This window comes from Phocoena phocoena, chromosome 10 (genome assembly GCF_963924675.1).
Source record: "Phocoena phocoena chromosome 10, mPhoPho1.1, whole genome shotgun sequence".
Classification (NCBI taxonomy): Eukaryota; Metazoa; Chordata; class Mammalia; order Artiodactyla; family Phocoenidae; genus Phocoena; species Phocoena phocoena.
In genome coordinates, this window is record NC_089228.1 from 36733284 (window position 1) to 36746024 (window position 12741).

The window sequence follows — 12741 nt, forward strand, 5'->3', positions numbered from 1 at the left end:
CCCCTTCCTCTCTGGGCCTCAGGTTCCCCTCTGATGAGGCCCTTCCAGCTATGACAGTCCGAGCCCGATTTTGTGAAACCTATGCCACACCACAGTTCTTCCTTCAGCCCCCCCTTTGCCATGGGGAAACCCACTCAGGGCCTCCAGAAGTCTCAAAGTGCAAATCCCCCACCCCAGTGATAATGCCTGGGGAGCCCCTAGACCCAGAGACACAGCAGGAGCAGGGGCTGGGGGTGCTAAGGAATGGGAACTGGGAACCCTGTCCAGGCAGATCCTGACTCTCGCATGGGGCTGGTCCCCTGAGCCCTGGGTCTTCTCACCCCACTGTCACTGCTTCTCTGGGATTCTTAGCCCCATCGCTGGTCTCTAATGCCTCTGGGCCCTGTGAGCCCTTTCTTCTCCCTGCACACTGAGCCTGGTACTGGCTCCTGCCCTCCTGGAGGAGCTTCTGCCCTCCTGGAACTCTGTGTAGTGGAAAGGCAGGCTCTGAAATGCCCAAATGGGGCTTTTTTGAGTTGTAGGCATCTTGGAGGGGCAGAGAGGCCTGAGTGATAACATATGACTTGGAAGGTTGGGGAGGGCTTCATAGAGGAGGCAGCATCTGAGAAGGATTTGGACAGAGTGGGGAGGATGGGCATTTCAAGCTAGGATAAGCCTGGGCAAAGGCCCAGAGGCCTGGTGGTGCTAGGCGTGTTTTGCAGTCTGGTGTGTGTGGGGGATGGGGTAGAGATGAGACAAGAGAAGTTGGCAGAGACCAGATCATGAAGGGCCTTGAGTGCCCATCTATGGAGATCAGGCTTTATTCATTGGGCATTGGGGAGCCAAGGATGGCTGTTGAGCAGCAGAGTGACCCAGTCTATAGCATGGAGAATGGAAGCTAGAGACCTTTCTCAATTTGGGTGAGACAGTGAGGGGATGTGTACCAGTGCATGGGGCTGTACCATGAAGTTGCACCCTTTCTCCTGGACTCCAGTCTGGGCCTGGGCCTGCCTTGGTTTCCCTAGGCTGTGAGGACTCTTGAGGGGTTGCCTAATGATGCTCTAAGGAGGCTGTAGCATTTCTGGCACCAGCCAGCTTGTCAGAGCTTCCCGTCTCTGCCTAGTACTGAGTCTACAGGACAGTTCTAGGTCAAGGAACCAGAGGCTGGAGCTCACAGACCCCAGACTGCTCCCCTCCAGGCCCCTCCTCCCCCAACTCTCCCATAAAGTAGGTATGAATGGCCATCCTGGGAGGCTGTAAGGCTGAGAGGCTGGGCATATGGATCCAAGGATGCTGGGGCAATTCTTCTGGAGGCCTAGTTAATCAGAAAGGGTGAGCATGCCCAGAGAAATGGGCAGGGGAGTCAGGATCCCTCAGTGCTGATCCCCTCCGGCCCCAGGGTCCACTCCCCCCACCCCATCCCCACCATGCCCTGCTTCGCCTGATGCCCTGAGCCATTCTCCAGCATCACTGGGTGTGGCCAGCATGGCTGCTTTTGGAGAGGAATAGAAGGAGGCTGTTAGCTTGGGGACCGTTGGGGGATGTAAGGTGGGGAATGAACTTGGAGACTGGACCCTTCTCTCTCTTCCCAGCCCAGGTGGGTCTACAAGCCCTAGTTGGTCCAGACACTCTAGCTATTAGAGCCAAGGGAATCCCCCAAGGGGCGGGCCAGTCCACTTGAGTTGCTTGGCCCCAGGAGCCTTCCCCTCCCCCGGATTGTTCTTGCTCCAGAACAAAGCCAGGGTGGACACTTGATCCCTGCGTGTGGGGGGGAGCTGGCTAAGCCCCCAGCCCTTTGATTGGGCAGCTGTCATGAGAGAGAGACAGCTGGGGGGGAGGGGCAGGAAGGGGCAGCCGCCATTGCTTACACAGCTGTCACCCCCCCCCCCCCCCGCCCCCTCCAGCCTGAGTGGCAGGAAGCCAGAGACAGAAGGAGTGGGCACTGGATCTGGGGAGGGGGTCTGGGGAGAAGAAGGGAACGCCCGAGGTCAGAGGCCTGGTCTGAGCTTGGTATGTCCTGCCAGGGAGCCCTGCTGACCAGAGGGAGCTGGGTACCCCCAGAGGTGAGCTGGAGGTCAGTGTGGCATGACGCGTGGCTGCCATGTGGGTGGCCCAGCAGGGACCTAGGGCCCACCAAGCTGGAGCAGCAAGCAACTCCCTAGAGCCCCTGTAAGGGTAGAAGGGGAGCCAAGTAGGGCTGCTTGTCCTTAGGGCTCCTAGGAGAATAATTAGAGAGACCTGTATCAAGACCCCTTGTTCTCCCCTAAAGAGAGGAAAGACCTTGAGGGTCTATCAAAACAGGAAGGACACAGAGAGACCAGCCACTCCCCTCCCCCACCCCCTTCCTGCAAACACACACACACATAGCACAGGTAGGTAAACTGAGGTCTAGGTCAGGTGCAGGCCTGGCCAAGGTCACCCATTGAATTGGGGCAGTGGGGCTCTGTTGTAAACCCAGGTATCTTTTTCAGGGCAGGAGCCCTAGTTCTGGCCACATCCCAACCCTTCTGCCCTATTTTCCCAGGAGCCTTTGCCCACAAAAGTTGATGTGCAAATGGTATGGGGACAATGTCGGGTATCCCATCGGTTACCACCCCAAAGAGGTCCCTGAGCCCCAGAAAGTTCCAGAGCTTAAGATGTGGCTCTGGACAAGTACAGTCCTTTCCCAACCCATGTCTACCAACCAAGCAGGGGTCTGAGAGACTACTAAAGCCTGCTCCCCACCTTTGAAGAGCTGCCCCTGTCCCCCCTGGAAGAGGACAGACAGACCCAAACAGGACAGCCAGACAGAGGAAGCAGACAGGCCCTCACACTAGCAGGCAGGGCCCTGCTAGTCCCACCAGGCCCCACCCCTCTGTGACCTTGGGCAGGTTACAGACCCTCTCTAGGCACCAGGCTCCCCTTCTGTTTGGTGAATTCATCTGTTCAGATAACCAGCGTGTTCTAAGTAACTTCTCCAGCCTGGCTCTGGGAACACAAGGAGAGGGTGGCAGCCTTGGCTCCTGCTCTAAGGGGCTCCCGGGCTGGCCAGGGCAACAGAAAATAAGCACGTCATCACGAGTGCTTTGCTGGGGGAACTGCCGGCAGCTGGGGGAATGTTAGCAAGGGCAGCCAGCATGAGTCTGGCCAGGATGCTCACAGAGCACAGGCCCTGCATCCACTGTTGACCTCTGACCTCTGGAGAGCCGATGGACAGAACTCAAGCGGAGGAAGGAGCAGGTGCTGGGGAGGCAACAGTTACTGGGTGTTTGGGGAATCAGGGTTGTCACCCCCGTGGTACAGATGAAGAAATAAAGATCTCAGGCCATACAGTGGCTTCCAGAGACAGCCAGGCTGGGAGCCCCACCCCGCCTCCTCCATGCCCACGCTCAGGCTAGCAAGGGGGTTCTGAAGAGGGCACTGAACAGAGCTCCACACCCTTGAACCTCGAGTCAGGATAGGGCAGGGGGCTGAGGAGGAAGGTGCCCAGGGGTCTCTGGGGTGCTCGAGCTCAGCACACTCATCCCCCCCACCCTTCCCAGGCAGTAGGAATTCATAGGGTTAGGGCTTGTTCTTGGCTCAGACTTGGCACCAGTTGGTCCCCTCCCTGTTTTCCTGCTCGGGTTCTGGTTCCCCAGTGAGCTTCCCATCAAGGCAGAGCCTTGGCGGGCGGAAGACAGCCGCTGGAGGAGAGGGATTTCCAAGCAGGATTAAGGTTCAGGATTAAGTTGGGGCATGAAAAGGGGTCGGGTGGGGAGGGCTGGCGGCTGGGCTAATCCCAGCAGCTAATCTCCAGCTCCTCCTTCTTCCATCAGTTAACGGCCTTGACATTCCCCAGCCCCCCAATCCCTTTCTTACCCATCACCCAGTTCCAAGGGGGAAGCAGTCCCTCCATTTTATGGGTGAGAACACTGAGACTCAAGAGTCCAAGTGATTTGTTTCTGGTACAGTAGAAAGTGCTCCAAGCTGGGAACATGGCCAGCCCGGACACTTCTAACCTCCTCAGCACATAGGAGAGGGCTCAGAAAACCACCGTGCACACGGCTGGTCCCCAGACCCCACCGCCACCCCCACCCCCAGTGCTGAATGAACCTCGCTCACAGCTGTCCGCAGGAGCCTCTGCTTTAGTGACTTCTAGTGGACAGATGCAGCCCACCTTCCTGGAGCCTCACTACCTTCACTTCTGCCCACCTTTCAAGACCTCCCATGGCTCCCGTGGCTGCTCCGGCTCCCTCTCCAGCTGCTCCTCCAGGCTCTAGCCAGCAGGGGCTCTGGTCCCTGGACACAAGTGCCTCCCATTTGAAGTAACGTTTCGATTTTAACCCAACCTTCAAGGGCCAATCGACAAGGGTCCCCTCTTCCAAGAGGTCAGGTAGGAGGCTCCCTCTCTGGACTCCCATAGTTAATTCTCCTGACGTACGAGGGGAAGGGAAGAATACTTGTGGGAACTGGGTGCCTATCACATATGCACCTATCTCATTTTAATTCTCATGACTCTGGGGACTGGATTGGGTATCCCCTTCTTACAGATGGGAAGCTGAGGCTCAGAAGGGTTAAATATGTCAGCCAGGTTTACACAGCTAGTGAGCTGCATACAGCACACTGGTCAATGTGACACTTGAAACTTGTGGTCCACGCTGTCTCTCTGCTCTGGAAGTTTATCTAGCTTGGCTCTGGGGTTCCCATGTAAGGGCAAGGGACCTGAAAGAAAGCTGAGCTCTTCTCTAACCCATCTCCCACTGCCCCCCGCAGAGCCGGCCAGGCCACAGCGTGGACGCACTCCCAGGCGGCCTCGGCCCCAGCCCCGCCTGACAGGATGAGCGGCTCAGATGCGGGGCTGGAGGAGGAGCCAGAGCTCAGCATCACCCTCACACTGCGGATGCTGATGCATGGGAAAGTACGTGCTTGTGGGGGAGTGCTTCGCTGTGGCTCAGGAGGGGGCAAAGTGCAAGGCGAGGCAAGACCTGGTCCTCCAGGAGGGAGTTTGATCTTGGGTATCCTGTCTCCTGCAGAGCCCCTGCCTAAAGTAGGGGCAAGCGCTGGGCCTGGGGTATTGGTACCCTGCTGACTCCACTCTTGTCTTGTTTGCAGGAAGTGGGCAGCATAATTGGGAAGGTAGGTACCTCGTTCTGTTCTGTATGTCCCCTTCAACCTGAGACCTCAGTCCAGGAAAGGAATCAACGGCTGCTTGGCCTAAGAGCCATTCTCTATTTTGCCTCCTATTTTGTCTCCTGCAGAAAGGAGAGACTGTAAAGCGAATCCGGGAACAGGTGAGGACGGAGTTTGGGAGAGGAGCCCAGGGCACCTGGTTTGGAGGGGAGGGGAGATGCCTGCCTCACCTTGTCCCTGAATCCACCATCTGGGATGACCAGTGAGTGCCCCTAGAAGGTGGCCGTTTCCAGCCTTGGCTGGGGCCTGGTGAGTGGAGGGGCAGGCAAGTTCTTGGCCAGGAAGCAGAGAAGGAGCCCCGCTTGTCCTGCACCCACAGAGCAGCGCCCGGATCACCATCTCTGAGGGCTCCTGCCCTGAGCGCATCACCACCATCACCGGATCTACAGCAGCCGTCTTCCATGCAGTCTCCATGATTGCCTTCAAGCTGGATGAGGTCTGTGGCTGTCTGAGGGGCTGGGGGCCACAGGTGGTTCCCCGGGAGGAACAGGACTCTGACTCCACAGAGTGGCTACGGGTGGGACAGAAGGCCAAGCTGAGGGCAGGGTTCTCTCATTGGAGTGGGACGCGGGCAGGCTTCCCTCCTTCATCCCCCAGCAAGAAGGTGCTCCAGGGGAGGGAGAGCAGTAGGGGCATGCACGGCCAACCCAGTCTTCCTGCCCAGGACCTCTGCGCTGCTCCTGCAAACGGGGGGAATGTCTCCAGACCTCCAGTGACCCTGCGCCTTGTCATCCCTGCAAGCCAGTGTGGCTCGCTGATTGGGAAGGCTGGCACCAAGATCAAGGAGATCCGAGAGGTGAGGGGAAGAGGTACCACCCCAAGAGAGTCTTACCCTTCAATTTCGAGGGGAGACCTGGGCTTACAGCTTCCTGTCCTGTGGGGAGCTCTGAGCCTAGGCATGCTCTGGGTTATGGGAGTAGCTGAAAGTGGCCCCCGTTCTCTGCTTGCAGACTACAGGTGCCCAGGTGCAGGTGGCAGGGGACCTGCTCCCCAACTCCACAGAGCGTGCTGTCACCGTCTCTGGGGTGCCTGATGCCATCATCTTGTGTGTGCGCCAGATCTGTGCTGTCATCCTGGAGGTGCTGCCCTGGGGCAGGGAGAGAGGGCAGGGGATGGGCCCTGGGCCTGCCTTGTCAGGCCCTCAAGTCCCACGTGACACCAGGTGGAGATAGAGTGGGGCTGCAGGGATGGATGTGAGAAGCTCCAGGATGTCGGCCTGCATTTACCTGGGGGTTATAGAGAGGGCCTTGAGAACACAGGGCCCTTGGGGAGGTCAGGGAGGGCCTGAGAAGGTCCTGATAGAGCCTCCCCTTTTGTGCCTTCCAGTCCCCACCCAAAGGAGCCACTATCCCATATCATCCAAGCCTCTCCTTAGGTACTGTCCTTCTCTCCACCAACCAGGTGAGGGGGAACAGCAGGAGGGGTGGGATGTGTTACTGGGGAAGGGGATGGAAGAAGGAATTGGGGGTCCAGGGAGAGGTGGGGAGGGGTGACTCTGGCCAAACTGCCCTGATCACAGTAACCCCCTTTTACCCACTTTGTCCCCACAGGGCTTCTCCGTCCAGGGTCAGTATGGGGCTGTGACCTCAGCTGAGGTGAGTGACCGCAGCCCAAGGCACCCCTTCCCGAACTGAGCCTCCTCTGACTCCTGACCCCTCTTCTTGGCACAGGTCACCAAGCTCCAGCAGCTCTCGGGCCACGCAGTCCCCTTCGCCTCACCCAGCATGGTGCCAGGTGAGCAGTCCCTGCAGAAGGAAGCAGGGGCAGATCCCAAGGGGCCAGGTAGCCCCTCTGGAAAGGACATGGGGAGGCAGCAAAGGTCCAGACTCACACCCAATCCCTCTTCTCCCCCCAGCAGGACTGGATCCTGGCACACAGACCAGCTCACAGGAGTTCTTGGTTCCCAACGACGTGAGCACGGGATGGGGTAGTTTGAGGGTGGGTAGGGGGGCCTGGGGCGTCTGGGCCTCACCTAGGGTTGAATTCCACCCTCTCTCCAGCTGATTGGCTGCGTGATTGGGCGCCAGGGCAGCAAGATCAGTGAGATCCGGCAGATGTCAGGGGCACATATCAAGATCGGGAACCAAGCAGAGGGCGCTGGTGAGCGGCACGTGACCATCACTGGTTCACCAGTGTCCATCGCCCTGGCCCAGTACCTCATCACTGCCTGGTGAGTGTGGGGTGGGGTATCACAGGTCATGGGACTTTTGTGCCTGAGAAAGGCACAGGTCGGGTGGGGAGAGCTGACCTCCCTTCTCCTGGGCCTGTCCTCTGCCTCCCCTAACCTTGCCACACTTGTTCAGTGTTGCCCCATCTTCCCCATACATCTGTCCCCCATGTCCTGTTTCTCCAACCCTGGCTCTTTTCCCTGGGTCTTCAGCCTCCCCATTTCTCACCTTACCCAATGCTATATTTACTTGTCCTTTCTTCCCGTCCACGCTCTTCCAACCTTTCCCATCTTCTCCTCAAACACACCCACCCCAGGTCATTGTTCTCAAGTCCTCTCTATTTTTCATCTAATCTCACCCCTTATATTTGCCCTCATTGCCTCCTTTCTCACCTCTGACCTTCCCTTTCATCTTCCCTCTCTATCCCTCTTTCCAGTCTAGAAACGGCCAAGTCTACCTCTGGGGGGACACCCGGCTCGGCCCCCACAGACCTGCCTGCCCCCTTCTCGCCACCCCTGACGGCCCTGCCCACCGCTCCCCCAGGCCTGCTGGGCACGCCCTATGCCATCTCCCTCTCCAACTTCATCGGCCTCAAGCCTGTACCCTTCTTGGCTCTACCACCTGCCTCCCCAGGGCCACCGCCGGGCTTGGCGGCCTACACTGCCAAGATGGCAGCGGCCAATGGGAGCAAGAAAGCTGAGCGGCAGAAATTCTCCCCCTACTGAGGCCAGCTGAGGCACAGGCACGGGAGCAGGCAGGACTGCCGGCAGGGGGCTGCCTCCACTATCTGCCCAAGGAGACTCCACCCCGGGCGGGGGGGTCCCAAACGCCGCTAATGCCCAGACGCATGGATGCACCCCCCGACCCTGCCCCGGTCTGTGGGAGTTCCTGCTCTCGGAGTGGGGGCTGTTTTTGGCCCAGAGTTCTGGGAGCTGCAGCAGCCCCAGGGTAGGGGTCTTGATCCCCTCTAGCTCTGTGCTTGGATGCAGGGAGCATCCTAAGTGCCCCCACTTTGCGGGGGTCACTCATGCACTCCCCATCCCTCAGGGCTTCCTTGCCTCCTGTCCCCCTGTGGGGATCAGGGAGGAGGCCTGGGAGCGGCTGGGGGCCATGCTTCTCTCCCCACCTCCCTGCAGATTCCTGCTGCTTCCACTGATACCATTTTGACTGGAATGGACTGGCTGGGCTTGGCAGAGGGCAGCCCGAAGAGGGGGCACTGCCAGGCAGCTGGGGGAGTGGCATGGGGGCAGGGGCCGAGTTCTCAGCAGCAGACACTCTGTACAGTTTTTTCAATTCCTGTTTTTGAATAAATATTCTGAGAGACCAGGAAGCTGTGAAACACTGTGGGTATTGGCAAAACCTCCAGAAAACGGGTATAGCTGAGACCCCAGAGGACCCCCATCTGTGACTCCATCAGCCCCAGCTGGGCCTCGCCCCTTCCACATGCCAGTTCTGGGGCTTCAGGGCTCTTTGGGGGGTCATGTTGTCCAGCCTCCTGCCTCTGGCACCAAAGCGATCCAGTTGTTTTCTGGGCATTTTTAGAAGCTGATGGAGGAGTTCCAGTAGTTTTGTCCAGCCTCTCCTTGGTGCAGATGTGCAGGACGTCTTTCTGAATGTCCCTTCACTGGTTCCTCCTGCTGTGGCTGTAACCCAGACCCTGCCCTACTTGGCCCATTCCCTTTGGCTGTGAGCCATTAGGGCCCTCTGTGATCCTGCCCACCTCTGCTTCTTCCTTGGCCTGGGGATCATCCATGAGTGTCCTGATCACCCAAGCTGGAGGAGCCCTTAGAGATGGTCCAGGGTACAGATGGGAAAACTGATACCTAGTGAAGGGTAGGTCTGTGTACAAGGCCATGCAGAGTTGGGCCCAGAACTCAGGATTCCTAGCTCCCAGAAGCCTCTGGGCCTCACTTGGCTGCAGGTTCCCTTTCTCCCATTCCAGAGCCAGAAGTGCAGGCAGGCTACCTGCCATAAGCTGTGCTGGAGGCTGGATGGGCCCTTTGTGATACCACCCTGCTTTCTCCAGTCCCGGCTCACCTTGGGAGACATCTCTCACGTGGCCTCTGGCATGCTCAGGCTCTCCCTTCCTGCCAAATCCCGGGCTTGTTCTGGTACCTCAGAAGGGCCTAGGACAGGGCCCTCTGGAGGTCTATGGAGGTGCTGCAGGAGGGCCCGCGGGTGCCAGGCCCGCGAAGTGCAGGCCCGCGGGGGCCGGGGTAGCGCTCGTCGGGCGAGACGGCCCAGCGTCCGGCGTACAGGGCGCTGCAGCAGGCCGTACAGGAAGGGGTGAGCTGCGAAGGCCGAGTAGGCTACCCAGGTGACGGCCCCCTCCACCGCGGCGGCCTGGGCAGCGGGCGCTAAGCACGCACAGCCGTAAGGCAGCCAGCAGGCTGCGAACTGGCCCACGGCCAGCGCCGGGGCCAGGGCTGCTTTGCCCCAGGGCGGGCGAGGCCGAAGGGGCGGCAAAATGGAGAGGCGGCTGTCCAGAGAGTCGGAGCGCGGCCGGGACCCGCGCGCGGGCCGCGGGGGCCGCAGGGCAGCGCGGCGCGCCACGAGGAAGATGCCGCCGTACGCTCCGAGCAGCAGGAGGGCGGGCAGCGCGAAGGCCAGCAGCGCCCAGAGCGGCCGGAAGGGCTCGAGGCCCCCTGCCAGGACAGAGCAGCGAGCCGGGGCAGGGGGCGGTGCGGGCGGCGGCCCGAGCAAGGAGAGCGCGCCCAGCAGCCCCGCCGCCGCCCACACGGCGGTGAGCACAAGGGTGGGCGGAGGCCGCGCGCCGGGCCGCAGCGGGTGCACTATGAGGCGGTAGCGCGCCAGGCCGAGCGCCGCCACGCCGAGCGTACAGGCGGGCAGCAGCGCCGCCGAGAGGAAGCGTGCCGCGCGGCAGGGCGCGGGGCCCAGGCGCACGCGGCCCAGCCCCGGCGGCGGAGCGGCCAGCAGGCCCAGCGGCATGATGGAGCCGGCAGCCAGCAGGTCCACTACGCACAGGTGCACGAGGTAGAGCGCGTCGCGTAGTCCCGGCGTGCGCAGCACCACAACCAGCAGTGCGCCGTTGCCCAGCAGTGCTGCCGCCTCCACGACAGCCGCCAGGATCAACCCCATCGAGGCTGCGACTTCTGGTGCGTTCAGCCCTGTGGCGTTGGCCATTCGAGCGCTCAGGCTTCACCCTGTGCTGGGATGCAGAGAGCGAAATGGAGCTTCCCCCGCCTGCCCCTCGCCACCCCCGGCCCCATTCCCATCACCCGTCCGTTGCTCCTCTAGCCTCTCACCTCACAGGCTGCCCAGGTGCTGGCTCAGACACCCAGGCTGCCATTCTCTTGGGGGCTTGGCCGGCCCCATGGAAGTGTGCAAGGCTGGGACTGTGGTTCTCTCCTCCACCCCAGCAACTCAGCCCCTGCTGGAGATGGTACTGGCTGTCACTTTGATGCTGCCCTTTGGAGATACACAGAGCTGGCAAGGGAGGGGCAGGGCCTGGCACCGGCCCCCTGGGTCCTAGCAGCTGCCAGCTGGAGGCTGAAGGCTGTGCTGTGGAAGTGCTGTGGGTGCTTCGGGAGGGGGGCCCAGAGCAGGCACAGGCTGGAGTGAGATTCAGGACATTAGAGTGTGGGCTTTGGAGTCAGCCACGTCCTATTCTGCCTTTTCCAGGGGTGGGAAGTGCCTCCCCCCACATCTGCTGTCTTCCGCCATCCCTATCAGTGGGGTTAATCGGATCATTCAGCCTTTGTACTGAGGGGAAACTGAGGTACCAGTGAGACAAAAGCTGGAGCTGGGAGACCCCTAGGTACCCTCTGGTCCTCAGGAGGGCTAGTTCTCTAGGTAAAGTGAGGGGAAAAGCACAGGACTTGGCACATAGTAGGTTGCTTAGCTGGTATTAGCTTGGCACAGAATAGGTGCTTCAAGACACTGTGGAATTAATGAGAGGAACCCTTAGGGAACAACTGCTGTTTGTTTTGTTTTGTTTTTGCTGTTAGGAAACAAGTCCCCTTCTGCTAAGCACACTCTGAGTTTTCTTTAGGAAGCCACCTCTCCGCAACTCAGGACATGTGGTTTGGGTGAGCAAGACCCTCACCTTTCATATCACATTCCTGACTAGGCATGAAACCCAGTCCTGGCCAGTCAGTGTTGCACCCCCCACCACCAAGGTATTGGCTCAGGGAAAGCCATGTGACTCCAATGGGGCATATGCCCCCCAGGTGGTGTCACCCAGTCCCATGGCAAAACCCCATGTATACCCTGATGGCTTGCCTTTGTGTCTGAAGCTCCTTCCTCTCCCTTGAACCCCAGTCTTGGGGGTTCTTCAACATCACCCCCAGTACAGGGTCAACTGGGCATCTCAAAAGTCCTATGCCCCAAAACAGGACTTGACTTATGACCCCCCCACCCCAATCTGCTCCACAGAGTCTTCCCCCCTTAGTAAATGCCATCTCAGAAGTTTCCATTGACACTTCCCTTTCCTCCACGCACCACATCCAATCCATCAATGTGTCTGAATCCAGCCATTTCTCACCACCACTACCATGCTCCCAGCCACTATCACCCCTCACCTGGACCATTTCAGATCCGTCCTGGCCTCCGCTTCTGCACCTTGTGCTGGTCATTTGTCTCTTTGCCCTTAGATCCATTCCCATCTTCCACAGCACTGCTCTGCCTTCTAAGAAACTGATTTCCCAGGCTCCTTTGTCATTTGGTTTTTGGGTAAATTCAGCCAATGGAAGTTACCAGCAGAAGGCTGGAGGGTGGCAGGAGGGAAGAAGCCAGGGTATTTTCCCTTTCATGCTCAGCCTGGATCTACCTCTGGATCTGCCTCTGTGGAGGACATTCTCTCTCCATAGCCCTGGCTCCCTTCAGGCAGTCCCCTCTGGGGTTCTGGTGCCTGCTGGGTGACCCTGGCCTCTGGGCATTGGAATACCATCATTCTTCCAGGCTAAGAGTGGTAGCAACTTCCTGCTGTTGCTAATCCCAGGGTTGACTTACCAGCCCCTTTGGTAGTTCAATTCCTTCCCTGTATCAAATTCCTCTTGTCTGGAATACATAGAGTGATTTCTCTTTTGTTGATTGGATCTTGACTGACACCATAGATCCACTCTCTACACAGCTGGCTGAAGTGGATCCCTCTAAAGACAAATGAGATTAGGTCATGATCCTGCACTCATCCTTCCACGAACTTCCCATCATCAAAATAGAATCTCACTTCCTCTTTGCTGAGATGGCCTTCTCCCCACCTCTCTGACCTCACCTGCCTTCTCCTTGCCTCCCATACTTCCAGCCGTACAGTCTTCATGCTTGTCCTCCCACATGTCAAACTGGTTTCCACCTCAGGATCTTTGCATGTGCTGTTTCCTCTGTCAGAACACCCTTGCCCCAGATCTCTCCATGGCTTGCTTCCTCACCTAATTCAGGTCTCTGCCTTCAATGACCATCTTTTCTAGAATTGTTCCACTTTCCCATC

The 12741-nt window shown here is 58.9% G+C and overlaps 2 protein-coding genes across 3 annotated transcripts; one reads left to right on the top strand and one right to left on the bottom strand.

The window, feature by feature from the left end:
• Window positions 1-4774: 4774 nt before the first annotated feature.
• On the top strand, window positions 4775-8020 carry PCBP4 (poly(rC) binding protein 4). Of its 2 annotated transcripts, XM_065886038.1 has the most exons (12): window positions 4775-4855; window positions 5050-5073; window positions 5196-5228; window positions 5447-5563; window positions 5792-5923; window positions 6078-6206; window positions 6454-6528; window positions 6678-6722; window positions 6798-6861; window positions 6986-7038; window positions 7128-7297; window positions 7732-8020. In XM_065886038.1, the coding sequence occupies exons 1-12, from the start codon at window positions 4775-4777 to the stop codon at window positions 8018-8020; spliced, it is 1212 nt and encodes a 403-aa protein (XP_065742110.1). The 2 variants fall into 2 exon arrangements, with proteins under 2 accessions (XP_065742110.1, XP_065742111.1); XM_065886039.1 differs by lacking the exon at window positions 6078-6206.
• A 554-nt stretch (window positions 8021-8574) lies between these two features.
• GPR62 (G protein-coupled receptor 62) lies at window positions 8575-10688 on the bottom strand. The gene is made up of 2 exons (XM_065886040.1): window positions 10562-10688; window positions 8575-10464 (listed from the first exon to the last, which is right to left on the bottom strand). Exon 2 carries the CDS (start codon window positions 10437-10439, stop codon window positions 9348-9350), a length of 1092 nt encoding a protein of 363 aa, XP_065742112.1. The 5' UTR covers window positions 10440-10464; window positions 10562-10688; the 3' UTR covers window positions 8575-9347.
• Between the last annotated feature and the right edge of the window lie 2053 nt (window positions 10689-12741).